The sequence below is a fragment of the Cyprinodon tularosa genome, unplaced genomic scaffold (genome assembly GCF_016077235.1).
Source record: "Cyprinodon tularosa strain WSP-4 unplaced genomic scaffold, ASM1607723v1 ctg168, whole genome shotgun sequence".
In the NCBI taxonomy this organism is placed as follows: Eukaryota; Metazoa; Chordata; class Actinopteri; order Cyprinodontiformes; family Cyprinodontidae; genus Cyprinodon; species Cyprinodon tularosa.
The window spans coordinates 1,005,691-1,020,059 of record NW_024038513.1 but is presented as its reverse complement, the minus strand read 5'-3'; the positions used below and the strand labels follow the sequence as shown (position 1 = coordinate 1,020,059).

Below are 14,369 nucleotides of genomic sequence, written 5' to 3'. Positions count from 1 at the left end.
ATCAACTTGGCTTGTTGTAGGAATAAGTTTGTTTTACCTAAAACCATCCCTCACTCAGACATTTTCTCAGCCTTGCAGGTGAAACAAACTCAGTAAAAACATGTTTCCCTGGATAAATGTAACTAAATATATAAGAGGAGAAATATTTTGATTTTCCAACATCACCATCTTCTTTTAAGAATAAAAAATACTAATTCCATTGGTAGATCATCTTATTTTCCTGCTTAAATTAAGGCTCAATATCGGTTTTGCAGTGATAGCCAATCAGATGCTTCATTTGATCTGTGTCATCATGCAGAGGGTGACACCTGTCTGACATCACCAGCAGGAAGTAGAAGGATCAATCATTCTGCACATTCACTCCCGCTCCAGTGATGTCATCATCAGATTTATGTCAATACCTCCAAGAGCGAAATAGAAATACTTGCAAATACTTTGGCACGAGTTGATCAACCGCTGAAAAAAAAAAAATCCCACAAGCACAAAGAACTGCCGCTTTGGGAGGAGAAAATGATTCCCTAGACGAAGCCGCTCCTCCCACTCATGCAGAGGATAACTTTATTGATCAGTTCGGGTTGAGGAAGCCGCTTCCTGCGCCGCCTTCAGGATCGGCTGCAGCTGTTGGTCCAGAGGGGGGGCTCCGGCCTCGTTAGTGATGATCCAATCAAACTCTACGCCGCCGTCCAGCCCGCACTCTGACTCTGCGTCGTCCACACCTGAAACACAGACGAACACCTGAGCAGAGGTGTCAAGTAACCAAGTACAAATACTTTGTTACTGTACTTAAATACACTTTTTAGGTATCTATACGTTACTCCATTACTTATTTTTCCTCCTACTTCTGACTTTTTATTCCTTACATTTTTAAAAGAAAAGGTTACTCGTTACTCTTGGCTTCGGTTTAATGTTAAATATTTATTTCCCGCCATGTGCTCCATCCAATGCAGATCATTGGCTCCACCCACATCTAGTGAAAACTAGTGATCGGATGAGTCATAGAACGCAAACACTCATTGGTTAGCTAAAGGAAATCACCAGAAGCAAGCAGGTGTTCTTCAAACTGCTAACGTGAATTGTCTATGCCATGCTACAATGTGGGATTCAGAAAAAGATGTTGAAATGTCTGAAAGGTCGGACACAGGCGAGAGCGTATCGGGAGACGGAGACCAACAAGACCTCCCTCATCCTTGGTCCTATCTCAGAGAATATTTAGAAATAGTCCAAAAATTTAGCTTTAAATCATATAGTGGCATCTGGCTGTTTTTTTTAAAGGTTACTTTATACTTTTATACTTTAAGTAGTTTTTTGGAGCACATACTTTTTCACTTTTACTTGAGTAAAGATGTCAAGTATTCAGAGTGTTTTTATACTGCAGTATCTATACTTCTACTTGATGTGTACTTTTGACACCGCTGCACCTGAGTAGGACGGGTCACTATTACCTGCTGTGAAGCTCCACCCCCTTTGCACCCTGGTTTCGTCTGAGCACTGGACTCTGACGCTGCGGGTCTGACGGGGAAACTCTGAGCGGAACCACTGCAGGTCCGAGAGCCGCCGTGCGTCACTCACCACCTGGCCAATCAGAAAGCAGAGCCGCCGTCACCTTACTGATCACAGAACGGCGCTAAGGAGACCTGAACCAATCACAGCAGCTCACCCACACAGGCTGTCGGGCTCCACCGGTTGCCAGGCGACAGAAGAAGCCGGGGTCCTGGTTCCGGCGGTCCTCTCCCCAGCGGATCATGTTGGCTCGGTACAGCTCCTTGTACGGACCGGGACCCAGCAGCTGGTCCAGGTCCAGATTGTGTTCCTGCAGCAGCAGCAGCAGAGCTCAGTGTGTTACCATGACGACGTGCCGGTTGAGCAGGTGTGATCTCACCTGAGCGAACTGCTGCTTGAGAGGTCCGGACAGACGCAGGATGCAGCAGATCTCCGGGCCCAGGCTGCAGGAGGAGATGAAACAACCAAAAAATGTTAATCATCTGAGAAAACTAAGCTGGTTGCTTCCAGTCATCCAGCATTCTCTGCAAGCATAAGGCGACAGTGAAGAGGAACAACTACTTTTAGCAGAACCAGAACCGGCCTCAGTGTGAAGTTTGAGCAGATAGTGTTTGTACCGCTGGACCCAGAGCCTCTGGGTTGAGGCTGATGTGAGAGTCTGAGCAGGGGCAGATTTAGGAAATGTGGGGCCCTAGGCAAAGACAAGCAGGGGGGCCTCTGAATTAAGGAGACAACACATAAAACAGCCCCATTCTCTAGATAGAGAAACGTTAATAGAATAGACATCCATTATCTGTTCTAGGTTGTGTCCCTCTCTTCTTGTCCCTTTTCTTCTTGTTTTCCTCTCTATGTTTTGTACTCAGCTGACTTTTCATGCTGTCTCTAAAGGAATGAAAGATTTTTTCCAAGCACTAAGCTCACTTAGCTGATTGCTCCTTCCTGTGTTTCCAAAAAGGCCAAAGTAAATAACCCAGTCCTTCTTTTCACTGTAGACAAGCCATGATCTGCTTATCTGTTCTCCATTTTTCATTTGGATGAAATAATAGCTGCATGAATCATGACAGCAGACAAGATAGAGGAGAGCAGGAGGCGGGGTTACCAATCTACTCGCTCTGGAGAGCAGAGTTCGCTGCTTTTAGATGTTGTCTCCAAAGTCTCCGGTAGCAGAAAAAAGTCTCTAGATTTGGCGCTAGGAGCTTTTTAGAAATCAAAGTGCTAGAGGGGTCTGAAAAGTGGCTAAATATAGCGACTAAAGCGCTAAGTTGGCAACACTGCTCTTTGCATGGTTTGTTTTCAAATGGTTTGCTGCTGTCTGTTTGGACCTTTCTGAACATGTGCAGCAAATGGACTGATCCAATATGGTGGACACTGAAGGGGGGGGCTGAGACACACTTAATATTATCAGCGTTCTGATGGCATTTTAGTAAAAGGATTTTATGAAAAACATAATTAATGTGCACAAATAAGGAATAGTTGTATAAACCATACAGTATTATGAGGCCCTTCAGGTAACTGTGCTCGGTTCCCCTCAATCCCTCAGAACTCCGGCATCAAACCTGGGCTTTCAAAATAAAGCTGACATCTTTACTAGCATACATTAGTTTAATAGTTATAGCCGTTGCCATGGTAACTGCGGAAGGGATGCTGACAGAACTGTAATCAGAACCAGTCCAGGAGTCTGAAGTTTCTTATTCTGGTTGGATCCATTTGATCTGAGGTTCTAAGTAGATGATCTGACCCGGAGACGCAGAACAAAACTTTATCTTTTATATAAGCTGACCGGATCAGTCTAGAACCGAACTGATTCGGAACCAGCTTCACTTTGACTCCTTCTGGGTCGGACTGATTCAGGATCTCTAGTGCTAAAAGATTTGTATATGAGAAAGTGCAAATCACGTGACCCGGGCAAAGTAAACATCGCTATCACGTGGTCTTAACGGGACCGAACCTTACCGATCCTGGATCAGATCCGTTATGTAATCTTTCCCGGACTTCCGTTTCCCGCTGAAGACCAAAACCAGTTCGGGTCCGGTTCGGTCCTCCATCTGCCAGGAGAAATGAGTCACTGACCCAAAGGTTCTGTTGAATCCTCCGAACCTGCTACCGTAATTCACTGAGCTCCAATAGTAGAGCACGAGCTCCTGAATGAACCGGGACCGGTTGTTCTCAGAGGGGCGCTTTAAGGGGTACCACGTGACCATCGTCAGATCCAGATCGGACCATGAAGGAGGGTTCAAAGCGGGAGAACTACATTTCCCATGAGGCACCGGGGGGTCTGAGAACCGGAGAGATGAAGGTGGTGTAAACCTTAGAGCTCAGTGCAGAAAGTTCCCTTAAACACATAAAACACATAAAGTTTCTTCCCCAGGTTGTTTCTAATGAAAACAAGCTGAGAATAAAACAGCTGGAGTAAATAAAAGAGGAAGGTTTTACTTCTACCGCAAGGGGGCAGTAATGCTTTAACCAACTGGAGAAGAAGCGAGCAAAAAACTCCACACACTCATTTATAATGGAGAAACCATCGACAATGGTCACTTTGGCCATAGATATCCATAATAAAGGCTAGATGTCTTACGGGGGAGTCTCAAACGTCATCACCGGCGGCCATCTTACCTCAGGCAGGCTTTCTGTTGCGCTCTGTGGTACCTAATGTAAGGTGAGTGATCAGCACGAACACAAATACTCTTATCTCACTGAATTCTTGACGGATTTACAAACAGTTTGGTTTCTTACAAACATTGTGAACGTGGCTATAATTCTAGATGCTTGAACATGTCGAAATTGCAGATTTTCTTGTCGAAAAATGACTTAATCGCGCAGCATAGTTGTGCATCACGGCTACTTGCGCAAGTTATCAAGGCTGAGACTATTAGTCAATTATATAGGTTTTACTGACATCAATAATGATTGTCTGACAATTAATCTTTGGTGTAAATTACAATCTTTGTGGATGTGGTTGTAGTTATTAGTTGGCTAATAACAATAATATGAGTGTTGTTGTATTTTCATTATTAGCCTAACGTTAGCTGGCTAATAACAAGAAGCTGCAAAGTGAGACCTAACGTTAGTAAGTTAGCAGCTAATGTTACAGTTTAGCTAGCTGCTAACGTTAACCAGCAACTTTACATCAGTGGAAGAGGCAGAATTGAACATGATTTCCAATCGATTTGGTCTGTCAACACATCTTACATTATGTTACAGGAATTTGCTGGGTTTATTAAAAGGAAGATGCCAGACTTTTGCTATGACATAATAGTATTACAAGACTGTTGTTGACTCAAAGCTTTTATAAGTTTGTATTAGTTTCATTTGGACAACTTAACGATGGTGTTGTGCCAAACATTTTCAACTTTCCAGCTCATCTTCAAAGGGCATGTGTATCATTGAAATTTAATCACATATTGATATACCAATCTTATACACTGTGAATTGTTGTTGGTCACTTTTGTTTTTGTTTCTGCAGGTTATATAATGTGTAAGCAGGAGGAGAAGATCTTCCATCCCAGTTTGCTGACATTCCTGCGCTAGTAAATGACCACAGCTACCTTCCTGTCCGCTTTGATGGCCTTGTGGACAACGCTCTCTTGTACATTATACAGAAGCTCAATAAAACCTTCCTTTTCAAAGGGCATTAGCCAAGCTATGTTTTTTGGGTCATTTTTTAAATCTCTGTCTTCCATGTGTATACCATCACAGTAGTGTAGTTGGGGATTTCAACATGCTACATCTATATATACTTGTGAAGGGGACTATTGTACCAATTTTAATAGCAAATAAATGTCACTTTTATAATGGTTTAAAAATACGAACTTTTGTGTAATTACCCCTGATATATAATCCGAATAGTCTACATGAAACCTCAAAGTGTTACCTTTAATTTGAAACCTGGATTATGCTGCTACACCAAGAGGTTGCCACACAATAAATCTTTTCTGTCAGTATTCCATATTTTATTATAACAATAATATTCATATTATAAAAGTATGTATGTAAATATAAATAAATTAGGACTGTGAAATAATTAATCACCCCAAATAAAAGTGTTTATTTATATATATATATATTTATATATACATACATATTTTTATATATATATATATATATATACACATATTAAAATATATATATATATATAAATATGTATATATACATATTTATATATATATACATATTTATTTATATATATGTATATATATATATATATATATATATATATATATATATATATATATATATATATATATATTTATATATATATATAGGTATCTATATCTATATAGATATCTATATATCTATAGATATATCTATATATTATGTTGCCATTCAGTACACGGAGTTTTATTAGCATATATTGATTTAACATAAATACCTTGTGCATGTGTATATTTATTGCACCTGTATGTTCTATTCAATGTTCTTTTCATATGAAATACCATGGTTATAATTATTCATAAGTGTGCAGTATCATAACTACATTTCTGACTTTTGTTTAACAAACCAAACAATTAGACAATTCAGGAAGTTATGGTTATTTAAGAACATGCGCCTTTAAAACACAATGTTACGAATGAGCGAGCTGCCTGTAGCAAGATGGCCGCCACGTGCGGACGTCGACCCCCATTGGCCAGCAGCGCGGACGAGACATCTAGCCTTTATTATGGATATCTATGACTTTGGCTCAAACATACTTTATCCAGTTTTCACATTTTCTTTTATTTTTCTGACTCAAACCCTTCTATACAATATATATTCAATCTATGTATTTTACTTGGTAAATTCTTCAACCATAAGTCAAAATTTATGAAGAACAAACCTCTTTTCAGTGTTTTTAAAATTGACTTAAAAAATTATATAATCTGTATTTCTGTATTAAAGGGTAAATCAGCATCAAAATGTTTACAACATTTATCTACTCTAACTTTATAATTAATTTTACTGATACGTATTTTTTATTACTCTGAAAATTGTCTTTTATTTTTATTTCAGCTGTTATATACTGTTTATGACACACAGCCCTACTAACTGTGTTTTAGAACAATATCTATGGGCGCTGACGTGATTTAGTGGCGCCATCTTGGGGCGGTCGACAGCTCCGCTCAGTCCACAGGCACAGACTCGATTTTAATCAACTTTTACTCGCTAAATTTTGAACTCACTTTCAAGGTTTTGTCTTTTCTTTTGCTGAAAACAAACAAATGTTTCAGTGCATTTAAATATTCTTAGTGGGGTTAAGAGTAATAAAGTATTCTGATATGATGGATGCATGTTGGAAAGCACAGCCACTCATAATTTTTTATGTTTTATTATTACTAAATTATTACAATTTTACAAATACCCTAAAACATCTATCCAGGTATACACAGATATTATATATATATATATATATATATATATATATATATATATATATATATATATATATATATATATATATATATATAGTATTTTTTTAACAGAAACAGCCTTTTCAAGAGGTTTTGAGATGTCGGTGGAGAAAACGTTTGAGAAAAAGTCTCTAATTTTGTAAGACAACATTTTTTTTTTTAATTTTGTTTTGTTAAAGTTTTGTTTGTGACATTCAAATAAAGTAAAATTCATACCAGATTCAGTCTTCTGTGTTATTTTACCACTCCGGGCCACTGTTGCAGGATCGGTTAGTACCAAAAACATTAGCAATATTAGACACATTTGTAACATTAGTGAAGTTAGCTAAATTAGCAAAGCTGAGCGGGAAGAGTTGCTAGGTTGCATCACTGTTGCCCCCGTTAGATCAGGGGTCTTTAACCTGCGGCTCTCAGGGCCCCTTAAAAAGACTCTTAATGGTGGATAAAAAGAGGTTAATTAATATATTACATTAAAAGTTTCCATTCTTAGAACCTGTAGCAGCTTTTTTTTTTAAACGTTGGAATTGAATTTTTACACCAGCATATAGTTACAGAACAATAAATGTTTTGTTCTATTCTTACTGTAATATGCTTAATTACTATGTAATTACTTTTGACATAAAATACCCCATAGAAGAAATCCATGTTTCCACTTTTGAGTCATTTATTGTGTGATTTGCAGCTCTAAGGGACTTTTATTTTGGTGGGTTCGAGTTAAAATGGCTGAGGATTTTAAAGGTTGCATTTATGTTCTTTAACCCTGTAAAGCCTAAACCATGAAATAATTGACCGCTTAAAAAAGAAAATGTTGGAACTAGAGTTCTCTAGAGTTTTTTTTTGTTGGTTTTTGTTGGAACAAACACCTCACACTGAGCCTGGTTCTGCTGGAGGTTTTTCCTGTTAAAAGAGAGTTTTCCTCTCCACTGTCACTGCATCCATGCTTGGTATGAGGGATTGCTGAAGAGTGGATGACAAAATGCACGCAAACAGTTTCCCTTAAGCTCAACCAGGAGGAGCGCTTCCTGCAACCAGAGTCGATGCAATCAGCCGGTTTCCTTCATAGAAACCCTGAACCAGACTGACTGGATGATCCGACTCTATTTTCTCCTGAAGGATCCTTAAGATGACGTGTTATGGATAGTCACTATAGAAATAAACTGAATAGAAAATGAAACGGGGACACTTCTGCGCAATTTATTATTAATTTTCTGTTCTTTGTGTCTGATCTCATTACTCAGGTGTTTTTTTTTAGGACAAATATATGAAACCCAGTATAGAATCCTTTCCTAATATCTTTAGTTATTTAACACCAAACTGGTCTTTAGAGGTTTACCAAACTTACAGGATATCCTTTATCCTCCCTTTCTTGTACTTCGCCATAAGATAATGAAAGAAAACAGACTTATAAATCTGTTTCTGGTATATTGTTTAATTCACCACCAACAGTTCTAGTCTCCAGATCTACATTTTTTAATCTTTTCTCAGGTTTATCCCCATAATATTCTTAGATAACTAAATCACTTTATGCTCCATTTATATGATGGTATGTAATTATAATGCAATATAATTAGTTTTGAAACACACGATTTGGTTATATATATAAGAAAATAATTTGAAAAAGTGTCTGATAGGTTGGCCCAATTTAAAATAATTAACGTTTATTTGTTAAATAGACAGAATTGGAAATCAGACATTATTGGCTTTGGAACCAACTTCTAAATTTTGCCAAAGTACAGGTGTGTAGGAGGCAGAGGTGACTTTAATATGATCAAATGCCGTCATTCTAATATAGTCTGTGAGAAGTTACGGTAAAAGTGAAAACTATTGCAATAGTTTGTCCTTAAAATCATTTAAGGACAAAATTGAAGCACAATGTAGAAACCTATTCTCTACCCTTGAGTAAAGGAGTACATGTTGGTACTTGTTTCAGACGCAGGTATTTGTACTTTTAATTCAGTAAACCCTGACAGCAGTGGTTAGGTGGGGGTGGATGTTGGAAGTTATTATTCATGAATCTATCCATACCGGTCATACTGCAATATTGTTTGGACACGTACATTTCTTAGTTATCTTAAAAAAAAAAAAAAAAAAAAACTTTTGTTTTGCTTAGCAACATTTTCTAAAGTTGATTCAGCTGCTGCTCCCCTTTTCTCCAGATTACATCTTTGTTTCTGTGATAAAAGAAGGTCAGTCTCCTGATAGCTTCAAGAATTATTTTAGGAACTGCTGAGTCCATTCTTATAATATTAGACAAGCTTGTCTTTTTATTTCCCATTAAACATTAAAACTCAAATACAAATTTTCTTTTTGGCATCGTGGTGCAAAACTATGGAATGAATATAGAAAATATTTGGAATCCTCAGAGATAAATGGTAGAAAGTCCAAAAACAGTGATGTAGGATTGTAAAAATATTGATTCCTTTAAATCTAAAAGCTAAAATGTAAAAATAATCTTATGGTACTTTGTTTTCTCTCTGGAGTGAAGCCCCATGGTTTCTGTCACACTCCATCACACTTCTTATTTTATTGATTTATTCTGAGTTTCTACTTTGATTTGTGAAAATAAATAAAATAAAAAAAGTTAAACAGTGTTTAAAATGAATGGGAATAAACTCAAACTAAGGTGAAAACAAAGGAAGCTGGACTTCAGCTTGGAAAACAGGAAAAGTTTATTATTAAGACAATAAAAGTCCTGATGAGTCAGGAATCTGAAGGCGCTCCGCTACGGAGCAGTCACGTGATTCTTCTGCACACACAAACAGGAAGTCCCAAAAAATAGTCTCTGACGTCGGCAGATTTGTATACTACCAGTGACGTCATCACCAGGTCCGGGTGGGGAATCACAAACCCCGCCCTCAGTAAATAACCGGATGTGATTGTTCAAGTCTTCTCCGTGCACGTGTCTGCTGCGCGTGCACAGTGACCCCCCCCGCCCCCACCCATGTTCCCCCCGTCCAGCACGTACCCTCCATCATCAGCACAGGCACGTGTTCAATGATCCAAACAGAACCGAAGGTCCCAGTAGGTCCGGTCTGATTGTCAGGGTTCGGTTCGGTCCGTCAGGCGCAGGGCAGGCTGTCCGGAACCCGCGGCAGGTCTCTGCAGTCCGGGGAGAACTGCAGCCTCCGAACCGCTTCCTTGATCAGATTTCCGGACAGAATGAGTTCCTGGAGCAGCCGGTGCGGGTCTTCCTCCTGGACCCGAACCGGGATCCGTTTCCTGTTCCACGGACCGATCTGATCCCAGTTCTGCCCCGCGTGGCTCGGTAGCTGGTAGGGGCTGCGAGTCCGGTGGTTCCCCCGCTGGGTCCGGATCTTTAGGCAGCAGCTCTGGGGATTCTGCTTCAGGTACGGGACCACCGGCGCCCCGCAGGGCCCGGGGCCGCTCCTCTGGTGGCCCCCCGGCGCTCCGTGGAGCTGGAGCGTCTCTCCGATCTTCGTGACCAGCGCGTCCACCTCCGCGGGGTCCACGGTCACGGACTGCTGCAGCACGAGGTAGTTCTCCTTCAAACACGGCATCTCTCTTTGGCTCGAGTCGAACCGGACGGAACCGGGCAGCTCTGCTCCGCTCACCGCACACAAACAAGCCGTTTGATTTGTAAACAATGGATGACGCGTCCGGACCGTACCATCTACTGCAGGGGGGGGGAGGGGAACCCTGCAAGGCGCTGTAGGCTCAGCGGTGGGCTTTTTCTGGAGGGGGTGTGTGGTCCGGAGCGCGGTCTACGCTTCATCTACATTAATCCACCAGAACCGAACCCCCACGCAGAACCGGGCCTTCACCCCTCTGCTCAACCTCAGATGGTTCGGTCCATCTAAACCAACATTACATAACTGCAGTCTGCTGCTGCTAGAATCATCTAAAACAACCGAACCTCATCAGAACATTTAAACATGAACCATCAGAACCAGTCTGACCCAAACCCTTGAATCCCTTCATCGGTTCTGACCCAAATTCATGAGCTTTTTTTAACTTTAGGATCAAACAGCTTTTATTAAAGGAGATCAAAGAGGTTCTGCCAGCAGCACACTTGGTCTGATGGTTTGGGTCCAGAACCAGGTTCTGTACCGGGTCTCTTCAGGCCGGGTGGACGTGTGGAGCCTGTGTGTGTGTGTGTGAGAACATGTTGTTCAGGGTTTCTCAGAACCAGCCTGTCTGGCTGAACCCGTTGATCCCTCAGCCCTCCTCACCATATAAGGAGCTACTATCGGCACCATGTGGGTCTCCCGCAGCCAATCAGAAGCCTCCACTCTTGTTTTCCTCTCAGCGTGTGTTAGTGGATTCCCGTAGCAGCAAAGTGAAATAAACTGGCATGTCCCCTTCCTGAAACACCAGAACCAGGACTGAACTGGTTTTCCACCTCCATAGTTTTCACCATCATCATCAGACTTCATCTCACCAGTGGCGGCTGGTGAAAAATATTTTTGGTGGGGCTGATATAGCCTAGTGTATGTCTCCAACTAATCCGGAATAAGAATTCAAATAAACAATTGGACAATACATACAATTTAACAGTAATGATTTAATTTACTATATAATAACAGTAACAGTGATGATTTGGGTCACTGTGACGGGGTTCTTTGGCCTCCAAGAATCCAGTCTCAGTCGGGTTACCGGTGTTGGTGATTTATTGAGCTCAAAAACTCAAAACAGGGTGCAAAAGAAACTAAACATATACAAGATACTCTGGGCCTCAGCCTCCCTCCAGTTACCAGCAATGTAACAAAGAAACAGAAAACAAAAATTGCCGCTTTTCTTCCCACAGCCCTCATTAAATAGTTTAAGCCCCTCACATCAGGCTCTCTTATTTCTGATTTCTTCTCATTAATCAGTTTTGTCCATATATTACCTCCACAAACAATTGATGTACAAAAACAAATCATTTTTACAACTTAATTCTTTTACACAGATTCATTGACTTATTCAATTACACCAAAGTGGGTTTGAACCCAGCAAAGACGCAGCCAGACTGAAGATGACAAGTCCCCGTAGCATAAACACGTACACCCCCCCCCACACACACACACGGCTAACCCCACTGAAATATTAAGTGTGCACCCTCAATATGCCAGCAGGTAACCAGGAACAGCTTGTGTGTTTTAAGTTCATGGAGCTACTGGTCTCAGCGCGAGTGTATTGGTCCTCACAAACACAGTATAACAGGAATGTGTGTGTGGCGCGCAAAGTTAGAGAGGTTGTTTTAAGCGACGAGGTGGATTCGTCACAGTCACAATAACCATGACATGAAATGTTCATATCATACAACAGGGATGTTCTTCTGGCAAACGGGTAGATAAATAAGGATCTCACCGAATTTGGTGGAAGCTGCATCTCGCTCGTTACATTCGCCATCTTCCCTCTAATTGTCTGCACCTGCGCTTGGGTTCAGAAGCCTGTTAAAGCGCAGTATTTTCAGCGCCCCAATACCATAAAGTTCCGAGACGCTGATTGGCCATTAAATTCACCTAGCAATAGTACATGATTGACAGATTCTCTGCAAATGTGGGTCAGTCTGATCAGCGCCCCCAGAACAGAGACGGTAGGAGTCTGTCTGTGGAAATCCACAAATTAATGACAGTAGATAGGGAAATGTAGTTTATATAATTTGTTTTGCTTATAGGTACACAGTCTAGAGAGTAAAACTGACATTTATGAGTTAATTTCTAAAAATATATTTTACGTTTCTCTCTTCTTATCAGGGAGGGCGGTGCCCCAGCGCCCCCTATGGGCCGGCCGCCACTGCATCTCACATAATTTCAAATCAGTTTATTTCTATAGCACCAATTCACAACATAAGTCATCTCAGGTCACTTTACAATTCACCAAGTTTTCCATCAAAGGAAAACCAGCTGATTGCATCGACTCATTGACTCTTCAGCAATCTCTCACACTAAGCATGCTTGTAGCGACAGTGGAGAGGAAAAACTCCCTTTAACAGGAAGAAAACTCCAGCAGAACCAGGCTCAGTGTGAGCGGTCATCTGCTGAGGCCAACTGGGGTTCAAGGAGACAGAAGCAGAAGATAGAACTGATATATATATATTAGAACTGGTTCTATTGGACCCGGTGGATTATTGCATGAGGAAACAAATGTAGAGTTTTGACTTTTTTTAAAGAGACTTCAGGTTCTGTTGAGTTCTGGTTTTCATGAGACACTAAACATTTGCAAAATGTGATTCTGGTCATTTTTGGATCTGTTCTGCAGAGCACAGGTCCAGTAGAACCTATAAAAATATTTACTTGATCAATAAATTTTAAGGAGTAGTCCGGTCAGCAAGGAATGATCAAACTAATACGTTTGCGGTGATTTAATGAATTTAGCATTAACCAGTGAAAAAATAACAAAAACAATATTTTTCGTCACGATCACTGAGTCTGGGAGCAGCCATTTTTGCCCAAATATAGTAGCCCCTCCCTCCTGCCATCTTCCAGCAGTGATGTCACGGTGCGGTAAGCCTAGCGCCATTCTCCCCGCTTTCCAAGCTAAATCAATGGGAACTACTAGACACATCTGCAATCAACAACAATTATTGAAGATTTCCAGAGGACTTCACCATTGAAATTCACCAGAGCTATAGTGAAACTGACAATGCCCACGTGCATGGCAGCTGGATGCTGGAATACATCGGGTAAAAGAGAAAAAAAAGAGTTATTCCACCTTTCTGATTCCTGATCCTCCACGGACGGGTTGGTCGTTGGAGTCTAGATAAGTCATTTTTTTCAAAATAAGTGCATTTCTTCTTAGATTGAGGAGGTAAAAAATACCTTTTGCCAATGGAACAAGACAATTTACATTTAAGATAAAACACAATTGCATTGTCTTATTTTAAGTGCATTTTATCTAATTATCTTATTTTAAGAGTAAAAATACTCTTTCCATTTGCAAACTATCTCACTTACCGACTCAAATTAAGGGTAAATACACATGATTTAAGAATTTCTTTACTTATTTCTAGATTGTTTTTCAAGTGTGAAGAGGGAGGATTTGCCATCGAACTTCTGGCCAGAGAAAAAACCCGTAATATGTAGCCAACATTTGGAAGAAGAATGTTTTCAAGATGTCTTGGATAATAGCGCGTTGTGACAAACACCAGATACAGCACTGGGACTTGATCAACAGCCGATACCGCACCGTGACGTCACTAACCAGTAGGTGGCAGTAGTGTTCTTTGACAAACATGGATGCCTCCAGTAAAGCACATTCACATGAAAATTACTCTGAATTAAAAACACTGATCATTTATTGAACAGGATGGAATCATTTCAGATTTAAAGTACTTTGAATTCTGAATATAACTTTTCCTTTAACAAGCCTCACCCTCACAATGCTAATAGGTGGACCAGTTTAGATGTGAGCGGCTGAAATGTTCCACCAGTTCTGCCTGCATGGTCCATCCGCTGGTTTCTAATCCTCAGACTGTGACAGTCAGCATCAGGTGGACCGAGACTCGCTGCGTTTGATCCGACCGGATTCAGTTTAATCTGT

At 40.5% G+C, this 14,369-nt stretch overlaps 2 protein-coding genes across 2 annotated transcripts; both read right to left on the bottom strand.

Annotated features, from left to right (window-relative positions):
- Positions 1–413: 413 nt before the first annotated feature.
- Positions 414–3,716, bottom strand: pmvk (phosphomevalonate kinase). The gene is made up of 5 exons (XM_038281152.1): positions 3,454–3,716; positions 1,880–1,943; positions 1,658–1,810; positions 1,443–1,572; positions 414–716 (listed from the first exon to the last, which is right to left on the bottom strand). The coding sequence occupies exons 1-5, from the start codon at positions 3,699–3,701 to the stop codon at positions 559–561; spliced, it is 753 nt and encodes a 250-aa protein (XP_038137080.1). The 5' UTR covers positions 3,702–3,716; the 3' UTR covers positions 414–558.
- A 5,998-nt stretch (positions 3,717–9,714) lies between these two features.
- Positions 9,715–10,496, bottom strand: LOC119780899 (glycogen synthase kinase binding protein). Its single transcript, XM_038281139.1, has one exon. The coding sequence runs from the start codon at positions 10,400–10,402 to the stop codon at positions 9,944–9,946; it is 459 nt and encodes a 152-aa protein (XP_038137067.1). The 5' UTR covers positions 10,403–10,496; the 3' UTR covers positions 9,715–9,943.
- Positions 10,497–14,369: the final 3,873 nt, after the last annotated feature.

Coding starts and splice junctions, on each gene's coding strand:
- LOC119780899 (XM_038281139.1), bottom strand. CDS start 10,402: ATGCCGTGTTTGAAGGAGAACTACCTCGTGCTGCAGCAGTCCGTGACC.
- pmvk (XM_038281152.1), bottom strand. CDS start 3,701: ATGGTCACGTGGTACCCCTTAAAGCGCCCCTCTGAGAACAACCGGTCC. Junction 1,944..3,453: donor ACGGATCTGATCCAGGATCG/GTAAGGTTCGGT, acceptor CTCCTCCTGCAG/CCTGGGCCCGGAGATCTGCT. Junction 1,811..1,879: donor TCAAGCAGCAGTTCGCTCAG/GTGAGATCACAC, acceptor CTGCTGCTGCAG/GAACACAATCTGGACCTGGA.